The sequence below is a fragment of the Acipenser ruthenus genome, chromosome 4 (assembly GCF_902713425.1).
Source record: "Acipenser ruthenus chromosome 4, fAciRut3.2 maternal haplotype, whole genome shotgun sequence".
Lineage (NCBI taxonomy): Eukaryota > Metazoa > Chordata > Actinopteri > Acipenseriformes > Acipenseridae > Acipenser > Acipenser ruthenus.
Window position 1 is genome coordinate 47870133 of NC_081192.1, and position 27503 is coordinate 47897635.

Genomic DNA, 27503 nt, shown 5'->3' on the forward strand with positions numbered 1-27503 from the left:
ACATATTCTTAATCAACTCATACTGAGACAAAACAATCAACAAACCTATCTGCTCACTATTTAAATGCAAATAACATTATGTATGTGCCCAATGAGCATCAGTATATATATATATATATATATATATATATATATATATATATATATATATATATATATATATATATATATATATATATATATGAGCCCTAACTAGTCATACTTTCACTCCAACTACATAACTAATTAATTAACCCATTTTCACTGAGATCTAGATTCAGCCTGTACTGGTGGCACTACCTGCTGCATGCACCGCTGGAGTGCAGTCCTCGCTTTGGGAGGCGGGGCTCTCGGAGGGGTCCGACAGCGCAGTGTTAAATACTGCACCCAACCGCTGATCAAAGCACACCAGTCTGAGAGAATCAGCTCGATCTTTGTCCTGAAACATCCTCCAAATATAACATCATGGCTAAAGCTTACCTGCAAGGTGTTGAGATTTCTGCAACACAGTTCCTGGATATCTGGCACCATTATGACAATGATGGTAACTAACTATTAGCTATTTCCACGAATCTTGCATTCAGATCATTCAGTTTATTAGAACTTTGTGGAGGGAGGTGTTTATGGAAAGGTTCTCTTTCCATAACGTCGTTATTCACAACTTTCTATCTGGTCAATGAGATGCTTATCTGATTGTTTTTGTGTTATTGTTTCGATGTTTATTTGTTTATTTTTGTTAAGTTTAGTAGTCAGATCATTTTTGTTTAAGACTTATAACAGTTACATTTGTGGTATACTTTTCTTGGGGGCTTACTATAATAAAGCTATTGAAAGAATCGAGTTGTTCTGCTGAGGACATACTAGTGAAAACCAAGCAGCTGTTTCTAGAAGCTATTTGATGAACCTCGCATGTAAAATTGTAGTATTCACAGAAATACCAAATTAACTATTGTTGCTCGAGTTTTTCTTACCCGAATACTAACTATGTATGGTTTAAATATCTTACAAAATATTTTATTTTGGTTAAGACCAACGTTTGAAATCTTAATGCATGGACTATATTATTATTTCAAATTGATGAATATTGATGTCGTTGCTGCGTTACATCACAAATGTGTTTTATTAATGGAGTCATTGGTTGAGTATTTATTTCTGTTCTTATTTTATTTTGTTATTTCTGTTCAGGTAATGGATATATTGAAGGGAAGGAGCTGCAAAATTTTATCAAGGAACTTCAGCAAGCTCGAAAACAAGCTGGATTAGTAAGTAGCCTAGTACCTTTTTCTACAACGTTTTCGGAAGTTGAAAAATGTTCTATAAAGTAGACCAATTTAACTGAATTACTGGACCTATCGTATATGTTATGTTGTAGTTTTTTTTTTTTTTTTTTACCGTAAGAGTGCCCTCAAGAATTCGTGTTTGATATGTGTAGTCTTTTTTGGAATGGATTGGTAAAGGCTTGCAAATGGCTATTCTGTTTTATTTTGTACTTTTTATTTTTATTTTTAGACTGCCGATCTGTTACCTGGGCAATGCTTGCCGTTATTATTGTTAAACGATAATTAGCACCTTGATTACATTTATTGACTCATACACGGCAGGTGGCTTACAGTCTGTGTTTTTCAATAAAACATGCATGGGGTCGATGGGATGGGGTTGCAGAAATACAGCAAAGAGGCAGAAGCTTTCATTGCATACATTCAGCGTGGGACGATAAAATATACGTCTTTGGGTTGCGCCTCTTTCTACTAGGAAAAGATTTAGAAACCAGCATAAAGAAAAAAAAGTTAAACCAAACACACAAAAATAAACCTGTACATGTTCCTTAACATCTGGGCTCATGGGAGAAAACGGTAAATATCTATATCTCTTGGGAATGCTTCTCAAATCTGATGAAACTTTGCAAGCAAAATGCTGTTAATCCCCATTCTGTGACTGGACAACCACTCAACCTGGTTTTGATGACAATGTTCATGGGCATTTGTTATGAGATGCTATTCTGTGTTCTGTGTGCAGGTCATAATTAGCAGTGTTATATATTCTTTGTGGGGCGTATGCATGGTATGTTACTTACTATTTCATATAACATTGTACATTTTTAATAGAAAATGTTTTTTAGAACCCAAAATATGTATAACAGAACAAATACAACATAAGTTGTAATTATTTATACAAATTATACATTGCATATTGTAATGATCTGTGCATTTGTGTTGTACTGTACTTCTGTGTATGTGTGTTTACGTTCTGTGTGTGTCTTATGTTGTCCCCGTTGTTTGTAGGGGCGGGCCAGGGTTATAAGAGGCGCTGCGACACCCTGTTGTTGTTGTTGTTGTTGTGTCGTGGTTGCCATGGTTCCGGAGTAACTGACAGGGAGCTGTGAACTGTGTGTGTGACTAAGGGAAAACGATGCTGAATAAAGCTTTTGGAATGAGAAACCAACGTGTCTGTCTCTCCTGTTTTCTGGCTGTCTGTGAAATGCTAAACTGGCATCAGAAGCGAGATAAAGAACACAACCTCAGTGTCAGGAGGAGTGAGGAGAGATGGACCAGTAGGTCCGCTGCAACCCCGACCCATCCCAGACCTGGTGGGATGGCAACATGGAAGACCCCCTCGTGGCCGTGAGGATCAAGGCTGATGCCCTGCCTGCGGGGAGTTCGGACACAAGGAGGTACCACCTGCCCCAATGCAAAAGAGGAGGAGGGGCATCCGTTCTCGCCGATAAGTGAGGGAACCGGTGGCGCTTCCAGCGTCAGAGAGGAAGGTGCTGCCCGCCTGGGTGCCAGAGAGCGCAGCCCGTGGGATGGCGGATGGGAGGACCTAGAGGACCAGGGTTTGTGCTTCGTCTGCAGGAAGTTTGGGCACGAAGTGGGGCGCTGTCCCCATCAAGAGGGAGAAGAGCTGCCTGCCCGAAAGCAAAAGTGGAAGAGGGGCAGCCGTCCCCAAAGGCAAACACGGGAGCCAGCACCGTCCCCAGCACCTGAGAGAGAGGTGCGGCCGGCCCGACTGCAAGGGAGAGAGGAGCCGCTGCAAGCGCCAGCCCTTTCAAGGGCTCCTGCAAAGGGCGCGAGGCGAGAGCAGGAGCAACGAGAGCAGTACAACACACCGTACCCCAGAAAGCGCTAGCGGCCCCACCATGCCCTGCGCTGCCACCTGACTGCCCACCGCCCCCGCCTGACTGCCCAGCGCCACCACCTGACTGCACAGAGATGCCATCGGATTGCCCACAGCTGCCGCCTGACTGCCCAGCGCCACCACCTGACTGCACGGAGACGCCGTCTGACTGCCCACAGCCGCCGCCTGACTGCCCAGCGCCACTGCCTGACTGCCCAGCACTACCACGTGACTGCCCAGAGCCGCTGCCTGACTGCCCCGCGCCACCGCCTGACTGCACAGAGCCGCTATCTGAGGGTCCCGCACCACCGCCGGCATTGTTACTGCCGGCATTGTCCCTGCTGGAGTGCACTGCACCACCGACAGCACTGCCACCGCTCATAAAGGAGTCCACTCAGGTTTTGAGGGTAGGAAGGCAGTTAAATGGGCACCCCCTTACAGAAGCCCACGGGTTACCACAGGGGTTAAACGGGCGCCCCTGACCGAAGACCCAGCCTGGCAGAAGGAGGAGAGGAGACCACCTCAAACACAGCGCTGCCTGCTTACCTCGTGCTGTGTGTGTCTTATGTCGTCCCCGTTGCTTGTATTTGTTTTTCCTTCCCCCTCTGTATTTCCCGCCATTGTTTAACTCTGTCTCTGTTGCTGTGTGACCCTAGCCTGCGTGCGGGGGCATGCTCTGTGTCTTCCCTGTGATTGGCCCTTTCCGCTGTATCAGTCGTGTAGTGTGTTGTCGTGTCTCCCCTGTGATTGGACCAGTCTGTGAATCACTGTATGTTCACGTGTTCAGTGCATTCCCATTGGCCCAAAGTGTATGGCTCAGTACCAATGGGATGTGTAAGCTTTGAATAAAGGGGCCTGCCGGGGTTATAAGAGGCGCTGCGACGCCCTGTTGTTGTTGTTGTGTCGTGATTGCCATGGTTCCAGAGTAGCTGACAGGGAGCTGTGAACTGTGTGTGACTGAGGGAAAACGATGCTGAATAAAACATTTGGAACGAGAAACAAGCGTGTCCGTCTCTCCTGTTTTCTGGCTGCCTGTGAAACGCTACAGTACTGAGGCACTTTTATAGCGGGTATCATACAGCAACAACCTAGACAAAAACAACACAGTAAAAGCAATGTTGATAATTTTTCACCACAAGTGAAAGTGGGTGTAGTGCTTTGTGCAGCCTAATGTAAACAAACCAGTTTTGTTTCTTTAGTTTTAAGATGGAGTACTAGAATAAATAGACGGGATAAAGGTTTACTGGTTATAATTTTAAAAACCTTGTTAATTTAGGTATAAAAATTTCCCATGTAATTTTAGAAACATTCACTAAATAACAAACAATCCACTTATTCAATCGACTTATTCAGTTCAGTTGAATGTCCGCAGTACCCTATGTGCTCTGAGCTCTACTTTCTTTAAATGCACTTATACATAATTTTAAAAAATGGACTCCGAATCAATACGCGCTGGTAATAACCCATTGAAGCAAGTACTGGTATCTGTAACCCATTGAAGCAAGTACTGGTAATGAAGATTTTTGTTATTTCTTCCATTTGTTGTGATCTGCTAATGGTTCTGCCAGGATTTTTTTATTGAAGTCATGTCTTGGTGATATGACATTTAAAATGGGAAACGTTCATTTTGTTAAGCAAATTCTAAGTTCTTCATTTGAACACTTTGCATTGAAGGAAAATAGTTACAGTGGTCCAACCAACAAACTTGGGGTCAAATTATATAAACCTTTCTATTTAAAGCATTTCATTTGAGTTTTAGCTAGAATTCACAATGATCTTGCTTCTTTCAGCAGAAAAGTCATGAAATCGTGGGCTATTAACTAAGAAGCGTTTTTTTGGTTTTTAATATTAAGACCTTTCTAAATGTTTAATTGCTTTTCATGTCATTTACTGGTGGGAAAAAAAGAACACCTAATTAACTGGCTGTCTTTCTTCCTATCAATATTTCCCCATGATGAGTGGCATGGGGTCCCCTCAGAAACAGCAGGTCCTGCTGTATATGCAATTTTAACGTGATTCTTTGAGGACATGGACACAAATAAAAAAAAAAAAATGACAGCATAGAGATTACCAACACAGTTTTTTAAATTCTTAACAACTCCACATCCAAATACATCTTAAAACAGCACCACACTGTAATTATCTCAAGTTATATATTGGTAAAAAAAAGAAATATATATATATATATATATATATATTTCTTTAAAAATCCACTATAGTTTGATGCAAAATGTTCTGACTTTAGATTTAATTGAATTGTTTCATGTAACAACCTTGTTTGTCTGATTTGGTTCAGAGGGCATAGGGAATTTAAATATATGACAGATAGTATAGATTATTGAAATGATTACAGTACCTATGATCATCTGTCTGTTTAACATTTTTTTTGTTGCTTCATGAATTTACAATTCTCCCCTAGCTGGATCTTTTTCAGCACAGCCATTTCCTTAAAGTCTGTCTACTTGGCAAAAAAATACAATGATCATGTTTATGCACTCTATTATAATTCTGTTTTTCAAAAGCAATATTGAATAAATGTTGATAAATGAATACACCACTGAAAAGCTGCAGAAGGCTTTTCAAGACAATTTATTTTAAAATATTTAAGAAGTAACACTGTTGTTTTTAATAACTGTTACCAGGAATTAACAGAAGCAATGAAGGTTTTTGTGGAGAAGTATGGACAGAATGCAGATGCCCAGATAGGCATGGTTGAGGTAAGAAACTGAATTCAAATATATGTATTTCACCACCTTTTAAATCTTTTTGGAGTCATTCTGAATGGTTCTGGGTTCTGTTGCCCTGCATTTCAGTTATCATTTTCTCTAAATGTGCCTTTACATGGCTTGGAGCTTGCTTTGAGCTTGTCTGGAGAATCCTAAGTGCCAGGACTCAGCACCCTTTCTCATTCCAATCAAATCATGTGACAATATGACCTTTCAACTCTTCCAACCATAGCGCTACATTTTCTCAACTGACAGGAGAAGGCTTAAAACCTGGTAAAGTTAGATTTAGGGACAAATATAAGGAGCAACAGACCCCAGAACCACTCATATGGATTTCAAACACCATAAAATACTAAGAGAATTGTAAATAACTCAAATAAAATAAAAAAAAGCAAATTTCAACCTGCTTACTCCTTTTTTATAGTAGCCTGTTTGAGAGGAATGCTGTAGACTTCTTACCATAAATTCTGAGCTACCTGACACATTCAAACATTATGTAACATCTAGATACCCAAAACCTTCCAAGCATATGTCACACTATTTCATTAAGTGACATTTGTTTTACATGTGTTTACTGTTTACAGTACAATATCTGATTTGTAATCAAAGAGAACTCACACCATTCTGAGCATTATTCCAAAATATGTCTTCTCAACATAGAGATTAAGATGTAGTGCAGGTGAATCGACATGTATCATGGAAAAAGAAGCATGAGAATAAAGCTGTTCAATAAAGCTGTTCAAGTACAGAATTGACAGGTCCTGCTCAGCTGTCTTATTTGTGGGGAGCAGCTGTAGTGTTCATACCTAACCTAAATGGCTATATTATCACTGCACCTGTAGCGCTAGTTGCTATTTATAAATGTTGCCATTGTAGCTACACTTCCAGCCACATCATTTTAACAACAGTGTTGCTAGTTTGGTATTTGTGGGGTACTTAGACTAAGGCCAGATACAAAGGCTTTATTTCATTCTGTAATGCACTCCTATTTTTTTTTTAAATGAGAACAAACACTTTTAATTGAATAACCCCATCCTGGGTTTCCAGGGTAAAAATCTGTTAGCACTGTCCGAATGTCCTAATTTGCACTGTAAAGGTCCTAATTTGCATTATAAATGATACAATACAATCATCAGCTATAAGGAAGAGCTGAGAAAATGAGAAATACAAATGAGGACTATAGACCTGGATGGACGCTTGCTAACAGTGTATGACATCTTTGTGTTTTTCACATAGCATGCAGTCTGTTAAGTGTACTTTATTCAAATGCGATAGAGAAAGTGAAATACAATAAACTTCATGCTGGAAAATAATAATATGTTGTGTCAGTCATGGCTGGAAAGCAAATAATTAGTGCTAAATAACTTTTATTTAACCTTTTACCAAAAATAATCATACTTGGCAAAAGTACCCAAAAGAAATGAAAGGGGTATTGTGAATGCATTTTTTATAATTCTGTTGGTGGCAATCATTTTTCAATGCCTGTTGAAATTGAGAAAGTATACCTTGTATCAGTATATAAGCACTATCAACCTTTTACTTGTTGCTGATAAATGTATATATTGTTCATACTGTGCGTATTATGTAACAAGTTTGAAACAAAGTATTTTAAATAGGTTATATACTGTACAGATGCCCAAATGTAGAATGAAAAAAGTTGATTAGGTGTCACAAAAGCAAGCTGTTTGAAAAGTGTCCTTGGTATTGGCTCACTAATCCATGAGGTGAGTGGCACTGATGCATGTCAGCTTTAAACTCATTGTTCTCGTAAGAGATGTTCCAGTGAGGTGGAACTGTGTGTAATCAAGCAGCTTGCGCTGCTATAGAGTTTGTATTGTCACTGTGTTTTTGTTTTTTCTTTCAATCATTTATTACAAATCAACCAATGCTGTAAATAAGGAAAGGGTGCATTAGTCTACATTTTAATATTCATACAATAAACAATATTTGAGCCTTATTTTATAAATACCGTGACATTTTAAATACTTATCTAAGTGAGTTTGGTCCACTGCTTTTCTCTATTTGGAATGCCTAAATCTGCATCATTTTTAGATTATTTAATTGCTCACCCTTTCTCCTGTTTAAATCTTTAGAAGCTTACTGCACGCTCTTTTATGGAGAAAATTATTGACAAAAATGACAGGACATCATGGAGAGTGAGTAAAGATTGTTAGCACAGTTGATAATCCAACATATGTTATTGCGGAAATAGCTGAAAGGCAGCTGCAGCGACATGTTGAAAGCTTAGCTAGCTATGTTAAAGATACAACACATTTTCTGAAAAGGATTAATAATATAAAGGTTAAACTTCCAGAGAGTACCATTCAATTTTGCATGGATGTAAAATCTCTGTACCCCAGTGTTCCAAGGTATGAAACTAGAAGCATGTAAAGAGGCACTGGAAAATAGAGTAGATAAGAACATGATACCTACGGAAGAAATATTAAATATGATCAAGATACTTTTAAAAAATAGTTAGTTTGCATTTGGAAATAGAAGTTACAAACAGAATGATGGCACAGCAATAGGCTCAAAATTAGGCATGCGTTTTGCAAGCATGTATATGGGCAAATGGGAGGGCATGTTATTGAGTAAACTAGACAAGAACCCACTAGAATACATAATATATGTAGATAACATATTTGGAATATGAGAACATGGAGAAAAATCTCTTGTAAAGTTTCATAAATTAGCAAGTGATATCCACCCGAACATTTCGGTGGATTTAAGGTGGACCGAATCTGAAATTGAATTCTTAGACACCTTGGTTAAACTTTAACAAGGATGTATTAAAACAGATCTTTACTCGAAACCTACTGATATGCATCAGTACCTACATATGTCATCTGCACGTCCTATCTATACTAAAAGAGCAATTCCTAAAGGACTGGGTATAAGGATAAAAAGAATCTGTTCTGATGAAAATGACTGCATAAAACAGAGAAAGGAATTAAAAATAAATCTTAAGAGGATATAAAAAACAAATGATTGAGAGAGAATTGAGAAAAGTTGACAAACTCAATAGGAATGAACTACTTGATTATAAGAAAAGGGAAGAGAGGGTTAAGAGAGTACCATTAATAATTACATCTTCTAAATTTTTGCCAAACATTTCAAAACTAGTTTGGAAGCATTTACATATACTTCATAATTCAGAAAAAAAAACTATTTCCAAAAGCACCGATCGTAGCTTTTAGACGGGATGCAAATCTGGCTGACATTTTAGTCCACAGTAAACATAAAGGGATCATAGATACATTAAGGGACATTGAAACCTGTAAAAGCACATGTAAAGTGTGCAAATATATTGGCAAAGATAAAAGTGAAATCACAAATAAAGAAAAAAAAATCGCTCTTAAAAAATCCGTCATGCAAGCATATCAGCCTTTTTTTTTTACATGTAGACATGGATGTTTTATTTTCATTTTTTCTCTGCAGCTTGTACAGATCTTACCCACAGATGAGAACTTCTTGTTGTTCTTTCGACAACAGCTAAAGTCGTGTGCAGAATTCATGCAGGTATGTGAAAAAAGAACACTGGACTTTACACTGTTATACTGGTAGGGTGTTAAGTAGGGAAGAGTCTCCAATCTCACAGTGCAGAACCTGTCAAATAATACTTCAGGTATACATTTGAAACATGCAACAGTCAGTCCCAAAATTATAAATTGTGTCTCAAACTTGTAGGGAAAATCTAGCTTAACAATATCCTTTTTTAGTTATACCAGTAAAAAGAAGAGAAAAAAACACCTCTAATTTCAGCAAAATCTGTGGAATAGTTTTAAACTTTTTTCTTGTGGAGCATCAGCAATTCATGCAATCTTGAATATGAAAGCACTGGTCTGCTGTTTTGCCTATTGTAACCTAAGTGATTTACAACAGGGAGATTCTACTTTTATATACAGTATTACAGAAAATGAATACAAGTCAGGGATGCAATTTGTATAAGAATGAATTCGAGGCACAGTTCCTTGCATGCAAGTGCTACACATAGCAGGTATTTCTATGTTGTTGTTCAATCACTGTACTTCTGACTTTAATTAATAATGGTAATAAAATAGCCAGAGAGTACTGTAGCTCAGCAAGACTATAGTTCAGAAATTGATAGGTTCACCTGTGCTTATTTTTAGCTATTTTTGAGTTTTATATAAATACATATTTTTCGGGGCTTTTTATATACTGTATGAAATTATTGTTTTTGGTTACTTTCCAAATTATTCTTTTTTTTCTGTCACTATATGTAGGCTATAATAACTCAATTGTGCCTTTTTTCCTTTGCTGTCTTCCACAACAAAATCCTAATGGTCACGGGCATATTCTTCTGGGGTTTTTGTGTGTTTAGGATTTTTTTTACATTTCGCCACAATTTGCAATTCTGTTTTAAATTCCATGAGCGTGTAAATACTTCCCATCGAACTTGAAAATAGCTTTAAATCTAGCGAGCAAGAACTAGTTTCTAATTGTAATCTAATTTTAAATCTCAAAAGCATGTTACAATCCTCCAATAGAAATGTAGGAATTTGCTGCCTCTCAGTAGTTGGGGTGGGTTTAAAATATTCAGAATGAATCCGTGCAAGATACAAGTCAGGAAGGAGGGACATTGACTTTTTTTTTTTTTTTTTTACGAGGAAAGTGGTCAAGTCAATGTGAATTGAGGGTGTTTTATAATTTTGTATCGGTTAAAACCGAAACTTAGAAGCCCTATTTATACTCTGTGCCTCTGTGACTGCTGTCAAAAAGTACATGCTGTGTCCCTATGAGCATGGAGTCTTAAGAACAGCTGGGGTATATTTAGCAAATTAACAGATGCATGCAGTAATTCCCAATGTGTCTTATCCTGTAGGCCTGGCGAAGATATGATGCTGATCATAGTGGCTACATCGAAGCAGATGAACTGAAGGTGATTATCTATTAAGAGATTGGACATTATGGGAAGATTGTTAGTACAATTAATGCATTTTATAAAATGGCTTGAAAATGCCCTGAGTGGGTGCTGATATTCCAATGAAATATGGTTAAAGGAATACAACAACCAATGGTTCAGATCTCATTTCATTCCAGACATGCCAATCAGTTTCAAAATAACAATGAGCCATTTTATAAGCTCAATAACACACTTGAAAGCTTCTTGTGTGTTTTTGCTTATGTGTAGGGCATTGTCTAAGTCTTAGTTTCTTAGAGATGTCAGCTTAGTGGTTCTAGTTGCTCATATTGTGTTTTTATTTTACTATAAAATTGTTCTTTAATGTTCCAAACATGGGATTACATCCATACACAGGATAAGTGTGAAATTGTGACAAATCCGTAATTGTGATTGATTGCTTATACATGACTCATAATAGCCAGTATGTATTAATTACGCAATTCATATGATTTTCATGGATCTCGCTCAATACATAGTCATGGTGTTCCCTGATCCCTTACCAACATGTTAATACAGGAGGTGGACACTTTATTCGGCAGGCTTCTATCTAAATAAAGCACTCTCCACTTATACACTGTTCAAATCAATACTGTTCTCTACCTCCATTCAGTGTTTAAATTACTGTGTATTTCGATAGACACCTTTATAATGTCAAAATCTGCTGGAACCTGTCATCTATCCCAGTCTCAAGTACCTGCTTCCAGCCTCACGTAGACTGGACAGCTGTTGTCCTCTGGGACATTTGCCCTTTTTTCGTAACATCTACAGTACCACATCGCCGTGTTTAAGTTGCAGGCAGGGGTGACTACTGAGGCACCATCTCTCAAGTCTCTGGCTAACACTAATAATTATTTGCATTTGTCAGGTAGTGTGGATAGTTTTCTACATGCCTCCAGTATTCTGAAAGGAGAGTTGTAAAGTTGGCTGGACAGGTAAACTAAGTTGCAAGCACTGATAGACAGACTATCTTGTTTCTGTGCATCCGCTGCTGCCGTCATTCTAGTGTCCACAGTTGTCCGCAGGTCCTCAACCCACTCTTTTAAGCTTGGCATGATGTGTGACATATAGGTTTCAAGTGGTAAATGGAAGCCAGCCTATCTAACTACCCACTATACAAAATCAGATATTAAAGACCTTAATTAATCTGTGGTTAACACTATTCTGGTTTATATTCCGTAATGAATTTCATTTAGAAGTTTTTGAGAATTTTCTTTGTGAACAATAACACATATTCTAAAACTGATTATGAATCAGGGAAATTATTCAGTGGTAAATCCCAGGAGGTCTAGAGTCGTTGAAATCCTAGCCATGCACTGCTGAGCAGTTCATCAACACAGCGGCCTGAATTTAATGAGGAGATTGCTTCGGGTGAGCATATTTTATTCTGTTAATTACCAAAGAGTGTTTCTGTTCAGATTTTATATGTAATAGTGTGATAAGATAACAGTACACTGGGTTATTATATTTGATATACATATTTATACCACAAGAGTGGGTATATCTTGAGTGAGATAACATGAGTGGGATAACATGCTTACCGGGACTAGTTTTGAATGTGTCTTTGTTTACGGACCTGCATGTCGGTAGTTCAAACAATACTGCCACCTATACTTGTTTTAGAACAATTTTAAAATGTCTGAAATAATTTCAAATTGATATTGTTGTTTTGATTTGGACTCCCGATTTCCTTGAGAACGAGTTTAGTCAAGAAATGCCAGTTACTGATCTGACTGCGTCTGACTTATCTGAGCAGCCTGTAGCCCCTTCATTAAAACCGGTAGGAAACAACAGAGCGGATGTAAACTGACAGACTGAGCTCAAGGGTCTATCTAAAGACGGCTGCAAAGATGCCATAAACAGAGTTTAAAATTAATCTGCGTCGAAGCATAGTCTGTTGACAATGAAAGTAAAGATCTGCCAGGTAAAATATCTGAATTAACTGAAGTAACATAAAAATGAATTACACATTTTATTGCTATTTATTTTAAATATATACTTGTGGTACAAATAGAATACTGAATGATTGTTCGTGGTATATGGTTTTTATCCCCTTAGGAGTATGTCCTTCATAAACCATTCGCCCTTATCGGGGCTTGTGATTTGCTGGGACATCCTCCTGCGGTGAATAAAAACTGTATTCCACGAACGATCATTCAGTATCCTCTATAGATATATACATATTGTTTCCAAAACAGAGTTTTCTGAGAGATCTACTACAGAAGGCCAAAAAATCTTATGATGACAAGAAATTAGAAGAGTATACACAAACGACGGTAAGTCTGTCTTGGATTTAGATTCCTATTTTCAGTTAGCAGTCATTTTTAGAAGAAGCATGAACTTGCGTCCATAGTAGTTTACATAGGAAAGGCTCCGCTGTCTGTAGTCACAGAATCTGGAGCTTGTTGATTCAAATCCCTGTGAGTCTTCAGTCTTGGCTGCATAGCCTTTGGTGTTCTGTTGGTGAGGGAGGAAAAACACCTGGGTTGGGTTCACCTCACTGCACCACAGCACCCCCTACTGATCAGGAGGAACTCTGCCTCATTAAGTATGAACTTAATGTTACAGGAGTTTATCCTTTAGTACCATTACAATAATTAGCATGCTATGGTTCATGTGAAATGGCCTTTACAACCCAGTGAAACAGAGAACTGACCCCCATATAATATTGTATTCCATAAGCCTCCTTGCCCAAATAGCCCTTATTTAATATATATGAATATGTATTATATTTTATGTTCATTTTATACTGAAAGGTTCCTCTGTTTCAGCTGAAAATGTTTGATTCCAACAATGATGGGAAGCTTTGCTTGGCAGAAATGGCAAGGTTTGTAGTTCAGAAATGTTATTGGGTAAAGACGTTTGCCAAATAAATAAATAACAATAATATATATATATATATATATATATATATATATATATATATATATATATATATATATATATATATATATATATATATATTGTAGTATAGTTTTACATACAAGTTAAATCGTTGATATAATGAACTAAAACAAAATGTCCTTCTAACAGATTACTACCCGACCAGGAAAACTTTCTACTAAAATTTCAGGTAAGTGCAAATTTAAATAATAATACTAAAACAGATACCTTCTGCTTGTTTATTTTTGCTATTCTCTGTCCTCTGATGAGTGTCAATCACATTAAAGCTCTTATCTTTTTCTTCATAGAATGTGAAAATGCCAGCCAAAGAGTTTAATAACATTTTTGAATTATATGACCAGGTAAGTCTTTAATTTTAATTGAACCAGACAAGTTACTAGCGGGACTGCCCTGACCACAGGTTCATTGTGGAGATTCTTTTGTTACTGTATCCACAATGATGGTGACATGGTGGATCTGCCATATGGACTACAGATCAAAACGTTAGTTAATATAGACATTCATTATACAGTCATTGTAACATTCAAAGACTTTCTTGTTAAAAAGTTTGTCTAAGTTGTATTGAATTTCTTACTTTTTCACAAAATCTGTATCTAATGGGTTTGACAAATGGAGACAATGTGATGTGAACTGCTCACCCAAATGCAAATACAATTATGGGCTATTGATACAAAAAGTTATTCCACATACTGTGGACATACTGAACTACTGGCTGTGACCACATTGATTTTGATGAACCTGTGCATGGACATTCTACTCCACCTGCTGTGGATGTAGGGGAGGACCAGTTTTCCATGCTAACACCTGTCATGTCGTCTTTATATTCTTTGCAGAAGATATGATACTTGCCTACCTTGCTTCTGTAAAAATACAGAAATATCAAGAATGAATAACACAGTCAAGGTGCTTGATGACAAAAAGCACAACTTGATTGAAAATTGGTTGACTTTTATTTAAATGAGTGTCTCTTTGTCATACAACACCAGTCAGGTTCTTGGCCTCAACGCTTTCTAATCTATTGCTACGTCCCTGAACGGGATGGATTCTGTGGCACAGATGACAGCTTTGCTGATGCATATAATCAATATGCATCAGCGAGGCTGTCATCTGTCATCTGTGCCACAGAACACAAAGTCAGACAGTTGGAGCCATGTTGATAAGTGAATACTCAAAAAAGTCATTGACAGAGGAAATTTTGAAGCTGTTTGATGTGTATAACCCTGCAACCAACAGTAGGATGACATCTCACAGCTTTTAATATGTTACATAATTATATTCCATACCCCCCTACACACACACACACACACACACACACACACTCACTTTTTCTAAAAACAGACCCCACGTTTTCTGCAGTTAGGGAAGTGCCATGATGTAGGAACTTGTATATAACTGGAAAATAACATATGATTAAGTATTATAGTTGTATCCCGGCCCATATGGAAAAAGTCATAAATAGATGTGTGGCAAAGTGGCTGCTGATTGGAAACAGGTGCAGATATGATGCAGTACAGAAATAAACACACACCAGGAAACTGTAATCCGTTTGGAAAAGGGGTCTTGTATTTATAACTCCCAGTCTGGCGACCAAACAATAAACACCAATGTGTAAAGCACGGAAGTAACAATAATAAATGGATTGCAGTCCAAATAATAAACACACGTTATCCGCCTCACAATAATACAAAACACGGTCACCAGTCCAGGTGTGTGCAGTAGTGCTCGTGGTGGGTGATAACAATTATACAGTGACTGTGGTGTAGTGTTGTTCCGGGTAGTGCTGGCCCAAGGCGAGAGCTCCGGATACGTGTAGCTGCTGCGTCGTTTCCCTTCCGGGTCAATATGTTCCTGCAACGGAGTCTCACCTTCTTCCAGACTGACCGACTTCCCAGCCCGGGGAAAGAACTGTCAGGCCAGCCCGTCCAAAGAACTCTACTTTCGCTGCTTAGCGCCCTCACAGGTCGGGAGGGAGATTTACAACCAAAACACATTGTATTTTTGTCACAAGATGTTACATCAAAAAGTCCTAATTATGACTTTTCCAGCTATTTTGTTAGAGTTCTCAGTGTATTCGACTTTTAAACTCTGACCGTCATTTTTATTCAAAAAATTCTAAGCACTGAAAATGTCAGCCCGTTTTTTAATTTGCTACACTAGCAGCCAGAGAATCAATCATCGGAAAGAAAAATAAATAAAACCACCAGGCAGGAGAGACTGGAGACTTGCTTGACATTGACACCAGGGATTTCGGGGTTCATTTAGCCGACTTTATAGATTATATAAAAAGCCATGGAATAACAAATGGGGCTGCAGTGGATTACTTTATGTTATAACACGGCTTGGAAAAATAACAACCTCTGATTGGTTGAACAGCATCACATGACCGTGCGTATATATATCGTATACCATGGCTTGCATAATAATGAGCCGTTTCACACTGAATAAATCACTACGCACCACAACATTTTAAATTCCATGACAAACTGTGATTTTTTTTTTTTTTTTATTAGTTACAAAACCACTGCCAAAAATGAGTGACATTTCACCTATTTCCTTTAATATATTTGGGGATGAAACGCCAGATAACTGGTACAACACCAACTTTCTGAGTGAAGACAGCAGTCCACCTGAAAAAAAAAATTACATATAACAGTAGACGAGTAACAGCTAAATGAAATAGAAGAAAACAAAGATTGAAAAAACACTTTAAAAAGACTGGTTTAAAGAAAAAAATATGGACATTCATTTTAAGGAAATAAGTAACAAAATTTTAACAACATAAAGGAATTTTATGCCAGTGCAAGAAGTTCAAATATTCAGTTTCCAGTTTTATAATGCTGAGCTGGACTAAATAGATATTTTAACAGTAGAAGTTTTAACCCTTAGCGGTACATTTATTCAGCACGTGTCAGGCGCGTCAGGTCCAATTTATTTTCACACGTGCAGTTTATTTTAGATGCGCTGTTTAAAAGTATTTTTTTTCACAGTTTGGCACTGCATATCAACAGGACACTCAGTACTGCATCTCCAGCCCCACCCCACCCCTTGTTCGCTGTATTTTTTACATACCTCTACACAGTAGTGCATACCGATAAATGATCTGATCACATGTTTTACCACCAAACTCCTCAATAATGCGATCCAAGTCATTATTTTATTACTATAATATCTCAAAAAAGCTCTGCAAATGTCTGTGATATTCTGTGAGCACTGGATGCAGAAGCAGCTATCTTGTTTGTTTATGTCCGTGTTATCTATGTGGTGTTGGGGCTATCTGTATTCATGAGATACGCCCCATTTTTTTTTTCCCGGCTCCTATCGGTCTCACTCGGCCATTAAATTGTTTTCTCTGCTTTTTCCAGAGAAAAAACAACTAGAGACTTGTTTTTTACGTCTTTTTGATGATGTCGGACAGGGTCTGACATTGGACTGGAAAGGGAAAATTGCAATGTCGGACCAGGTCCGCAAAGGGTTAACATCTCTGCTGACAGCAAGTTTAAAACCAACAAGAACGTATTCCTGTCAGTCATGAAAACTTTTAGAAAAGCAGGTAAAGACAAGGTCAGACACCACCCCCCAAATTACCGGCCTGGATTTGAAGCGACTAAGGGAAACTGAGGCACTGTCCCCTGACACCACGGTTGGATTGGTGCATAAAGTCTGGTTTGATCTTCAACTTAAAGGGTTCTGTGACTTCATGTCACGTATGTGGGTAACTGCTGCTTAAGCAACACAGAGAGACATTGGAGGTGGAGTTGAAACGCCGGCACAGGCACGGAGGATTTTATTAATACAAAACAGAAAGTAAATAAAGGTGGTCATGTGACGTTACCAGCCATGGTAACGCACAGAGGACACATACAGCAAGTTGTACAAAAATACAAAATAAAACACAGTACAAAAACTATAAATAAAAGGCGCCACAGGGGGCGAGTGCTAGCTTTATAAAATGAGGTGTCCTGCTCCAGGAACCGGCTACATTACGTAACCCTCGCTATACATGACATGGGATCACTACCCCCTAAACTAACCTACTCGTGAACCGGTATTCATACGACTCCTGCTGCTTCATACGGCCTTGGCTGGGCATTGTCTTCACAAGCACCGCTTGCAGTCTCAGGGTTGCGTAGCTGTTGTTTCTGCAGAGCGAACCCTCTCCTCCCGAATATACGCCGCTCCCCTCTGGCATGGCATTGCAGTCGCCCCGAGCCATCTCCTGCGAATGTTTTTGAACTGACAGACACTCGGTCAAGAGATTGAGGACCAGCACAGCCAATCATTGCTGCCCTTCCCCTCAACCAAGCCTAGCAGTCAGCAAGTCTCGATCGAGCGCCCGTCTGTAAACAATAATTATCTGTAAACATACAAATCAACTCCAAAAAGACACACAATAAACCCATTTCCCCATACAAATTATACCAACAGTAATTTACACATGTGCAGTGCAATCGCCCTGCTACAGGTACATAAGGACCTTTTTATGTTATTGTGTTACATGTTCCCTTGTGTTGCTACAGCTGATTACGTAAGGTGTGTTTATTGTTTTATTTTATTTTATTTTTTACATTTTGACCACTTTTTTAAACTTTTAAATTGCATTCCCTGCCTCAAGATGGCTTCCCATGTACCCGCATGGACCTCTCAGCACTACATTTCCCATCATCCTCCTGCTCACATATGTAAGTGAGATGGATTTACCAGTGAGCAGGTCTCTAGTACCTAGTGAGATGCCACTTTCGATCCAGAAATTCACAATAAACGGACATGTGCAATTTATTTTTAATAAGCAAACAATACATTTAATTCAATTAAATTTGGGACTATATTACACTGCAGATGTATACACAATAAAAGTTTCAGATTTTGTCTTAATTTAAAATGTGTTTTAATTATTTTAATTATTTTTGATCCCCCAAATGACAGTTAGCCATGTTATAAGCGATATATAAGTGGTTTATACTTTACTTATATCTCAGGGTTCTGGAGAATTAATAATAAACCACTTGAGATTATTTTATTGTTCATGTAGGACTGGTGGCATGTTTACTACAGTATGTATTTTAAGATAACCTTGGACCAAATAAACAAGTAATATAACTGATTTGTAATTGTTGTGAAAAGACTCCTTGAGAGAAATTCTGGGGAAGTGTAGTGGTGAATCAGATTTGCACAGGATTTGATGAACAGTGCAACACTAATGTAGACTAATATGTGTATATATACAGTACTGTTACATATAATATCATATAGCATCTTGTTACATATAATATATATATATATACAGTACTGTGCAAAAGTTTTAGGCAGGTGTGAAAAAATGCTGTAAAGTGAGAATGCTTTCAAAAATAGACATGGGGACTGTGTGGGTGCATTGAGATAATGGGTGGTGGTACAGGAATGCATGCCTGTGATTGGGGGAGCGTGCACGACAGCGCGAATATGGGAGGGGTATTTAAGCCTGGTAGAGGGAGGGGCTGGGTGGAGAGTGTGAGTTTGGAGCTATGGGAGGGAGTCTGTTTTGTTTTGCCTGCTTGTATTACCGAGACAAACTCACAGAGACGCCATGTGTTACCTACCTGTTTGTGTTACCTGCCTTTTTGTTTAAACCCTTTTTCCTGTGTCTGTGTTATTGTTTACTGCCTTTGTTTTAGTGAACTGCTCATTCTTTGTGCCTTGAGTAATAAACCAAGTAATTCGAGAACAGAATACCTGCCTGGATTGCTTACACTGGTGTATAGAAGTGAGGATAATGGCGCGCACACCATGGAAGAAGCTGAAGAAGAAAAGGGCAGAGACAGCAGTTTCGCCGCACCCAGGATTGAGTAGTCTCTTTGAGAGGCTGGAGGAGCTTGTCGATGCACTGAGGGTTGGGAGCGAGTCGGGGATGCACACTACGAGGGCCGAGAACAGCGCAGTGTGGCCGGGAGGTAGAGGCCTGCGAGGAGAAAAAGAGGCAGCGGCGGTGATGTCAATGAGTGGCAGAGAGAGGCCTGATGTTGCGGGGCAGCGCTATGATAATGGTGGAAGTGGAACTGCAGCAATGACATCAGTAAGGGGCAGGGAGGGGCCTGGTAATGCAGGGCAAAGCAACAACAACAGTGGAAGGACCCATATAAAGTTCAACTGTAAGGCCAATTGGGTTTTTTTTTTTCTGTCTTCTACATGTGCTTGATTATTATGAGTACAGCGTACAAACAAGCTGAAAGCTATATGTTTGTATGTATGTAATGAACACTGATGAAATACAGACAAATAATGTTTTACCGTAAATAAATCAAACGAATAAATATGTTTTACTTTGTCATAGGGAAAGGTTTTGACTAAAAAATAACAGGTAGACAATAAACAACGGGTTGGAACAACCACAACAACATGTCCTAACAAAAAAAAAAGGGCTGATCTAGAGGGAGAGAGAGAGAGAGACATGAATAAATCATATAAACAGGTTGTGGGGGCGGAGGGAGTGAGAGTGTCTAATTCTTCAGCGTATGATACTCCTTGGCACTCCTTGGCACCGCCTCTCCGCTGTCATTCACCATATGGACCGACCATGCCGCACTGCAGTGGATGCTGACATTCTGAGAGCCGGAGGGACAGGTGGCCCGCTGGATCGAGCAGCTCCTTCCACTTCACCATCCAGCACAGGACTGGAGTTCGCCATGCCAACGCGGACGCCCTGTCCCGCCGTACCTGCGCAGAATAGGGCTGCAACCACTGCCTGAAGAACCCCCGGCATAGGGCACTTATAAGACCCTGTGCTGGGTTCAACAGGGGTTCTACTAGGGGTGATGCCGCCAGGACGTCGAGGACTACTGCCGGCAGTGTGACCAGTGGCCAAGAAGGGACCCTTGAACCGATCACAAGCCCTCTCCAGCAGTTTCCAGCCCCATGGTTGCCCTGGACTACTTCACAAAATGGCTAGAGGCATGCACTGCTGGATGAGGAGACCTAGACCGTGACCAAAGCTGTGCTGGAGGGGTTCTTCTCTTGGTTTGGGGTCCCTCAGGAACTCCACTCAGACCAAGGGCACAATTTTGAGTCCAAGCTACTGGCCGAGATATGACACCGCTCCACCCCCAGAGCGATGGCCTTGTGGAACGATTTAACCAGACCCCTTGCAGTGTTGCTGGCCATCACCAACACTGCCCACCAGTGTGACTGGGACACTCAGCTGCCCTTGGTCCTCCTGGCCTGCCCCTCTACCGTCCAGGAGTCCGCCAACTGCATCCCAGCACACCTGATGCTGGGATGAGAGCTCCGCACCCCTGCTGAGCTAGTGTTCGGGCGGCCGCCGGATGCTGAGTACGCCAGACGGCTCCGGGATTGCCTGGACACCGCCTACAATTTCGCGTGAGGCCAGTTGTGGGCTGCGGGCATCCGCCAAAAGCAGAACTATGACACTCGGGTAAGGGGAAGGCACTTTAGTGCGGGGGAACTCGTCTGGGTGTATAACCCTAGGTGCAGGCGCGGCCTCGGTCCCAAGCTGGACAATGCTTGGCTCGGACCCTGCCATGTTTTGGAATGAGGGGGGGAGAAGCTGTACCGAGTGCAGCTGCCACCCAGGGGATGGAAAGTGGTGCTGCACCGTGTCACTTCAAGCACTACTTTGGTTCCTGATCAGAGAATCCAGGGGAGGCTAACAGGGAGATATATAGATGGTTCAGAACCTAAAGTGCATCGTTCGTGTACTGGCTTACAGTGTGATGCCTTCAGACAACTTTAATCAAGAATAATCACACAGAGCCATTCAATTTGAAATTTGAACGATTCAGTGCATTACCAGTACTCCTTTGGTTCTTTAAATGCTTACAAATGGATTGAGTGGTTACAGACCACGTCGAATCCCAGCTAATAGGCAATCTGGGAAGTCCAGTACCTTGTACAAACTTAGCAGCGTTAATACTTCAGACTATTCTGGTTATAACATATTTTGCCTTTGGGCTAGACATGCAAAACACTAATTGTGTAGAATATAAGTAAAGACATGAGCTGTCTTCGAACGCAGAATATGACCAAACTTGCAACCAGCTTTTCAGAGCTCTTCAGAGAATGGACAAACAGCTTGTATTAACAAGATGAATGATACTTGACTGTAGTCTTGCCTAGACTTTTATATAACTTTTTCTCCACTTTGTGCATCATAAGACTTAATTAAATCTAAGCATTTGGTTTGTTCTGGCAGCTCTTATCTTTAAGTGAATACTATATTTAAAAAGTCCCGGCAACTCCTTTAAAATTAATTGGATATGATCTCATGTTGTCTTCCTTTCTAATCTCTAAAATATATGAGGTAATCTTCAAAATGATAACATATTTTCCGGTACCACAAAGTTGTTATTAGTTATTAAAATACAAGTATACAGTTGTAGTCAAAAGTTTACATACCCCAATGGAAATTTATAATTTCTAGAAATTGTAGCAAAAGTTTTGCTTTTGTGGATGAGGAAAAAAAGGCACAAGAAATAGAAACAGTTATTTATTTCAGCAATTTTTTTTTTTTTGCAAAACTCAAAAAATGCTAATTCAAAAGTATTCATACCCTTTGATGCTATGATAGTATTGTCTACAAGGTGCTAGAAATTTCAATATGATAATGCAGAACCTAATTCTAGAAAAGTCTAGAAAATGCTTGATTGTAGGTGAACATTCTTAGCGAGTATAAAAGGGTTAGGCATAGGATGATTGCTGTCATTACCAATGAGGCAATATGGGACAAAGTAAAGAGCTATCTGAAGACCTTAGGCAGAAAAATATTTATTGTCATAAAGCTGGAGTAGGATACACGAAGATTTCCAAGCATTTGAGTATCCCAATTTCAACTATTGTTTCTATTATCAAGAAGTACAAGACTCATGGTACTGTCACAACGCAAAGGTTTTGTGGAGTGGTGTAACAAAAATCGAGCTATTTGTTCACGCTGATAGTCCTTACGTTTGGAGAAAGTCTGGTGAGGCAAACTGGTGAGGCAAAAGAACACCATACCTACTGTCAAGCATGGAGGTGGTAATATCCTTCTATGGGTCTGTTTTTCCTCTAATGGAACAGGAAATTTAGATCCAATACATGGTAAAATGGATCCCATAGCATACCAAAAGATACTGGCCAATCATCTGAAACCCTCCACTACAAAACTTGGTTTAAAGCGCAATTGGCTGTTCCAACACGACAAAGATCCAAAGCACACATCAAAATCTACTTCAGAATGGTTAAAGAAGAATAAAATCAAGGTTCTGGAATGGCCTAGTCAAAGTCTTGATCTGAATCTGATTGAGAATCTTTAGTATGAGTTGAAGAAGGCTGTGCACAAGAGAAGTCCTCGGAATTTGAATGAACTGGAACAGTTTTGAGTTGAACAATGGTCAAATATCACTAAAGAATCATGCCAAAAGCTCATTGACAAATATCCTAATCGGTTATTATTGCTAGAGGTTATTATTGCTAAAGGTGCCTCAACTAGCTATTAATTTAATTTTCCTTGTCAGAGTATGAATACTTTTGAATTAGCATTTTTTTAAATTGAATTAGCATTTTTCTAGAATTAGGTTCTGCATTATCATATTAAAATTTCTAGCACCTTGTAGACAATACTATCATAGCATCAAAGGGTATGAATACTTTTGAATTAGCATTTTTTTGAGTTTTGCAAAACAATTGCTGAAATAAATAATTGTAGACATCTATTTCTTGTAACTTTTTTTCCTCATCCACAAAAGCAAAACTTTTGCTACAAAAGATTTTTCCTAAAATATTTGTTTTCGAGAAATTTCTAGAAATTATAAATTTCCATTGGGATATTGCTTGTATCTCATTTTGTAACACAGCATTTTCCAAGAATGAAATATGAAATAAGCAAATCTAATTCTGTTACATTTGCATGTGCTGAACACAAACAACAGATCTTTGCATCTCAATGTTTTCAGGATGGTAATGGATACATGGATGAGAATGAACTGGATGCCTTACTTAAAGACCTTTGTGAAAAGAATAAAAAGGTAATTGTTTTTCATTATCATATTTGTAAGATCACATTTGTAATTCACATAGGTTTGTGGCCATTATGTTTAAGTTTGACCCATTTAGGAAACTGCATTAAACTATGCAATATGTTGTGGTTTTAATACAACATAATTTACATATTCATTGGTCTAAATGTTATACTTTTTCATGGAAATGCATTTATTCTGTTGTTAAAAGTGTTGGTAAAAACGTCATCACATTTATTTAATTTTCATTTGCTGCTGCATCCTGTGTTAAACCTTGGGGGGAAAAAAAAAATCAACACACATGTGATCGTTTTATGTTCACTGCCAGTAGTTTATTTTTCAACTTGGACATTTCTCCCAAAGCAATTCCCTGCCCACCACTAGCTCCGTCTGTATAGAGCATGTCCAGTTTGTGTTGCTTCTCTATAAATGAAACCCCCTCTTTCACAATGCTGTCTCTTTTAACAATAGCCGCTACTGAAAGGGATTTGTGTTATTTTACACAGTAAACAGTAATATGACAAGGACAGAAACAGATTGAGACAAAAAAATTCCAAACAATGTTTTTTTTTAAAAAAGTATAATAAGTAACATTATTGTTCAGAGGGGGGCTGTTCACTGATGCTTTAACTTAATAGTCCATGAATATCCACATTAGTACTGTCATTTTAATTACAGTGTACAGCTATGGCCGGAGGTTTTGCATCACCCTATATAAGTAACACATTTTGCTTCATAAAGTCGAATGAAACCTGCTGAATAATGTTACATTAACATATTGAATTACATACTGCTGTGTAGTTTTCCATCTACTATATGAAAAACTGACAAAAATATGACATTTCGAAATCTAACATGAAATATTGTACTGCTATTATGGCTTCCGATAGACTTTTGCGATATCATTTAGTGGTTTATTTGATTGCATAATGTTAAAACTTTTGGCCATAGCTGTATTTATACTCATTAGAGCATGATACTCAACTCCGGTCCTTGAGATCCATTCCAGTCCTCGTCTTTATTCCAAGCAGGTCCTAAATTAATTAATTGCCTCTTAACAGCTTCAATTAACCACATTAGAACATGCCTGGAGTAAAAACCTGGACTGGATAAGAGTTGAGTACCACTGCATTAGAGGGTAAAACAGGCACAGGTAAAAGACTAGAATTTTACTCTTTAATTTCTCAACAAGGTGGCTCTTAAGTGGGTTAGGCACTCGAAGAGAGGTTTAAAAAAAGTTGAAATAATAATATTTTTTTTAAAAACCACAGAATAAAAAGGTACTAAATAGCTCATGTAATATTGGAAAATGAAAGTTTAGACATGCACGTTTAACTGACAAAGAATGATTTTATTATTACAGGTGTTAGACATCAACAACATTGCAACCTACAAGATCACCATCATGGCTTTATCTGACGGAGGGAAGCTCTACAGAACGGAGCTGGCGCTTGTCCTTTGCGCTGATGAAAACTGAGAAACAATCCTCTGAAATCTCCGCTCACTAGTGATCTGTGTAAAGATAGCTGTATAAGGGTGTAGGGTGTATTTTTTCCTTTTTTTCTGTTCTGTAAATTTAACTGACAACGTATAGATACATCACTGGGATCTGCGGCACATACTTTACAATCTGTTGTTTCTATACTGTTTGTAATGTACAGCTTTTGTAATTATGACCATCACTATTATGTGATACATTACATTTTTGCTTCTCTACTGCTTTAAGAAGGGATATTGGAAAAGCTATATGTATTGCTGAATACTGTTAATAACTACTGTATTTAAAAGTTGTATCTTGTTGACACTAGTAACAATTTTCTGCTTGAGAATCTTTTAGCCAAAGCAATAATATCTTAAAAATAAAATGTAATTAACAGGGGCATCTGTGCTAAAAAAAATAAATAAATAAAATAAGTAGCCGGAAGATTATGTAAACTGACAATATTCAGTTAAATGTATTTTGGGCTTAATCTGTAATTATGAATTAGAAAGCCAATTAGTCACAGAGTCTCATAAATATCTGAAGAATTAACTATGCCATGTCACCTATGAATAGCCCAAGTTCCAAAGTATTGTCAACCCTTTTGCACTGTAACGAGTGACTAGCTGCAGTATGTTTTACAGCAGACTCACTGTGTAACCTGTAATTAAATATTGAGCAACGCCACCTTACAAAGCCGGTTGTGTTTTGTGGTGTGACTTCTCTATTCTTCTCCTTCTTTTTTTTTTTTTTAAAACATGAGCAGCATTCATTACTTTAAACTTGATTCCTTGTACCCGTGTGGAGTGTGGTTTATATCTCCTCTAACAGAGATTTTTAAAAGTGATGCTTTTTCAAAGGATGTCTGAGTTGTATATTTACTTGTTTGGTCTGAGTGTTCTATGCCCACATATCTCTTTATCTGCTATATGTATTATTATTATTATTATTATTATTATTATTATTATTATTATTATTATTTGTTTCTTAGCAGACGCCCTTATCCATTTGTAGGCGATTAATTAACAGCTCCCCTTCCAACATCATAATGGAATTATTGAATTAGGTAATATATTTGCTATGACTACAGAAAACAAAACACTTACACTTCTATTTAATTAAAAAACATAGCAACCATTTGTATAAAACGGCATGCATTTCATAATGACAGCATGGTTTGGATAATACAGAAGTTCAATCCCCGAGGATTTTACTGTGGAACAAAAGATGTACCCAAAGTATCACCTTATCATTATCCAATAATAATAAGCACATACTTAAATGGCAGCCCTATTATGATTTCTGCTTTTGAACCAGGGTTTGTGTGAATGAGTTCTAACATAACAGGACCCCTAGACACATAAATAACAGAGTGTAATGGGCTTATTAAAAGATACAGAACAACACGTTTTTTATGGAAAGAAAAAACTGTTAATGTTACAGTAAAATGCAAATAGAGAAATTAGGCACACTATTGAAAACTTAATTTAAGATTTTGAGTTGCTTGTTACTATTTATGTTAATGTTTTATTTTTCATTCCAAAAAATAGTGAAACTGTCTCTTTGTAGAGAATACCTTGATAAATCTGGCTCAATGTTCAATCAAGCTTGTATAGAACTTCAGAACAATGACTCTTGATAACAAACAGAACTAGACAAAAGCAGTATGAACGTTAATTAATTGGGATTTCTGCCAAAGAGCACGATTACATAAAGCGACTAATAGTATTGCAGCTTTCGTCCGGGGGACACAATTACAAAACTACAATTATGGGTTACAAAACGGCAAGATGAAATATACACTGACCCTGCATTTCACTGGTCCAGCTTCTCTTTGTTGTGGTCATGTAATAAAGTACTAATAAAGGACTGAGGATAGCACACATATTTTTGTTTGTGTTTCATGTTTTTATAGTTACTATATGTCGCCTTTCAACTCTTTTCTATTATATACTGTATGATATAATAAAATATTTTAATTGGAGTTATGTAAACATCCAGGTCTCTATTTTATTACAAGTAATATTGCAAAAAGTAAAATTTTTTAAGAGGAATAAAATAAATGTAATCAAGCAAATAACATCACTATTACTTTGAATTTATTTAGGACCTCCACCAGTGTAAACATTTCTCCAGCATGATTTGTAAAAGAGAAGAATTGTGTGTGTGTGACTTTTGCTAAAGCTGCCGAACTTATGATGCTTATTCTCTGAAACATGAACTTTAGTACAACAAGAAATAGCTATGTCAGTCAGGACAACTCTTGTGATTTTAAAAACAACATTTTATTAGAAAATTCATGGTACAAAGATATGGCACATTTTCATTATGTAATAGACAAGGCAAACATCTTAAACAACTGTTTAGTATTTCAAACTTTTATAACATTATATATC

General features: G+C 38.2%; 1 protein-coding gene across 1 annotated transcript; it reads left to right on the forward strand.

The window, feature by feature from the left end:
* The first annotated feature begins 373 nt into the window (after window positions 1-373).
* On the forward strand, window positions 374-25794 carry LOC117399953 (calbindin-like). Its single transcript, XM_033999419.3, has 11 exons — window positions 374-523; window positions 1165-1241; window positions 5736-5810; window positions 9258-9338; window positions 10663-10719; window positions 12939-13016; window positions 13512-13567; window positions 13774-13813; window positions 13932-13985; window positions 23565-23636; window positions 24991-25794. Exons 1-11 carry the CDS (start codon window positions 445-447, stop codon window positions 25102-25104), a joined length of 783 nt encoding a protein of 260 aa, XP_033855310.1. The 5' UTR covers window positions 374-444; the 3' UTR covers window positions 25105-25794.
* The last annotated feature ends 1709 nt before the right edge of the window (window positions 25795-27503 follow it).

Excerpts from the sequence above, each read along its gene's own strand:
- LOC117399953 (XM_033999419.3), top strand. The coding sequence starts at position 445 with ATGGCTAAAGCTTACCTGCAAGGTGTTGAGATTTCTGCAACACAGTTC. Across the intron at positions 13,017-13,511 it reads AAGAGTATACACAAACGACG|CTGAAAATGTTTGATTCCAA; the intron begins GTAAGTCTGTCT and ends CCTCTGTTTCAG. Across the intron at positions 13,814-13,931 it reads ACTTTCTACTAAAATTTCAG|AATGTGAAAATGCCAGCCAA; the intron begins GTAAGTGCAAAT and ends TTTTCTTCATAG.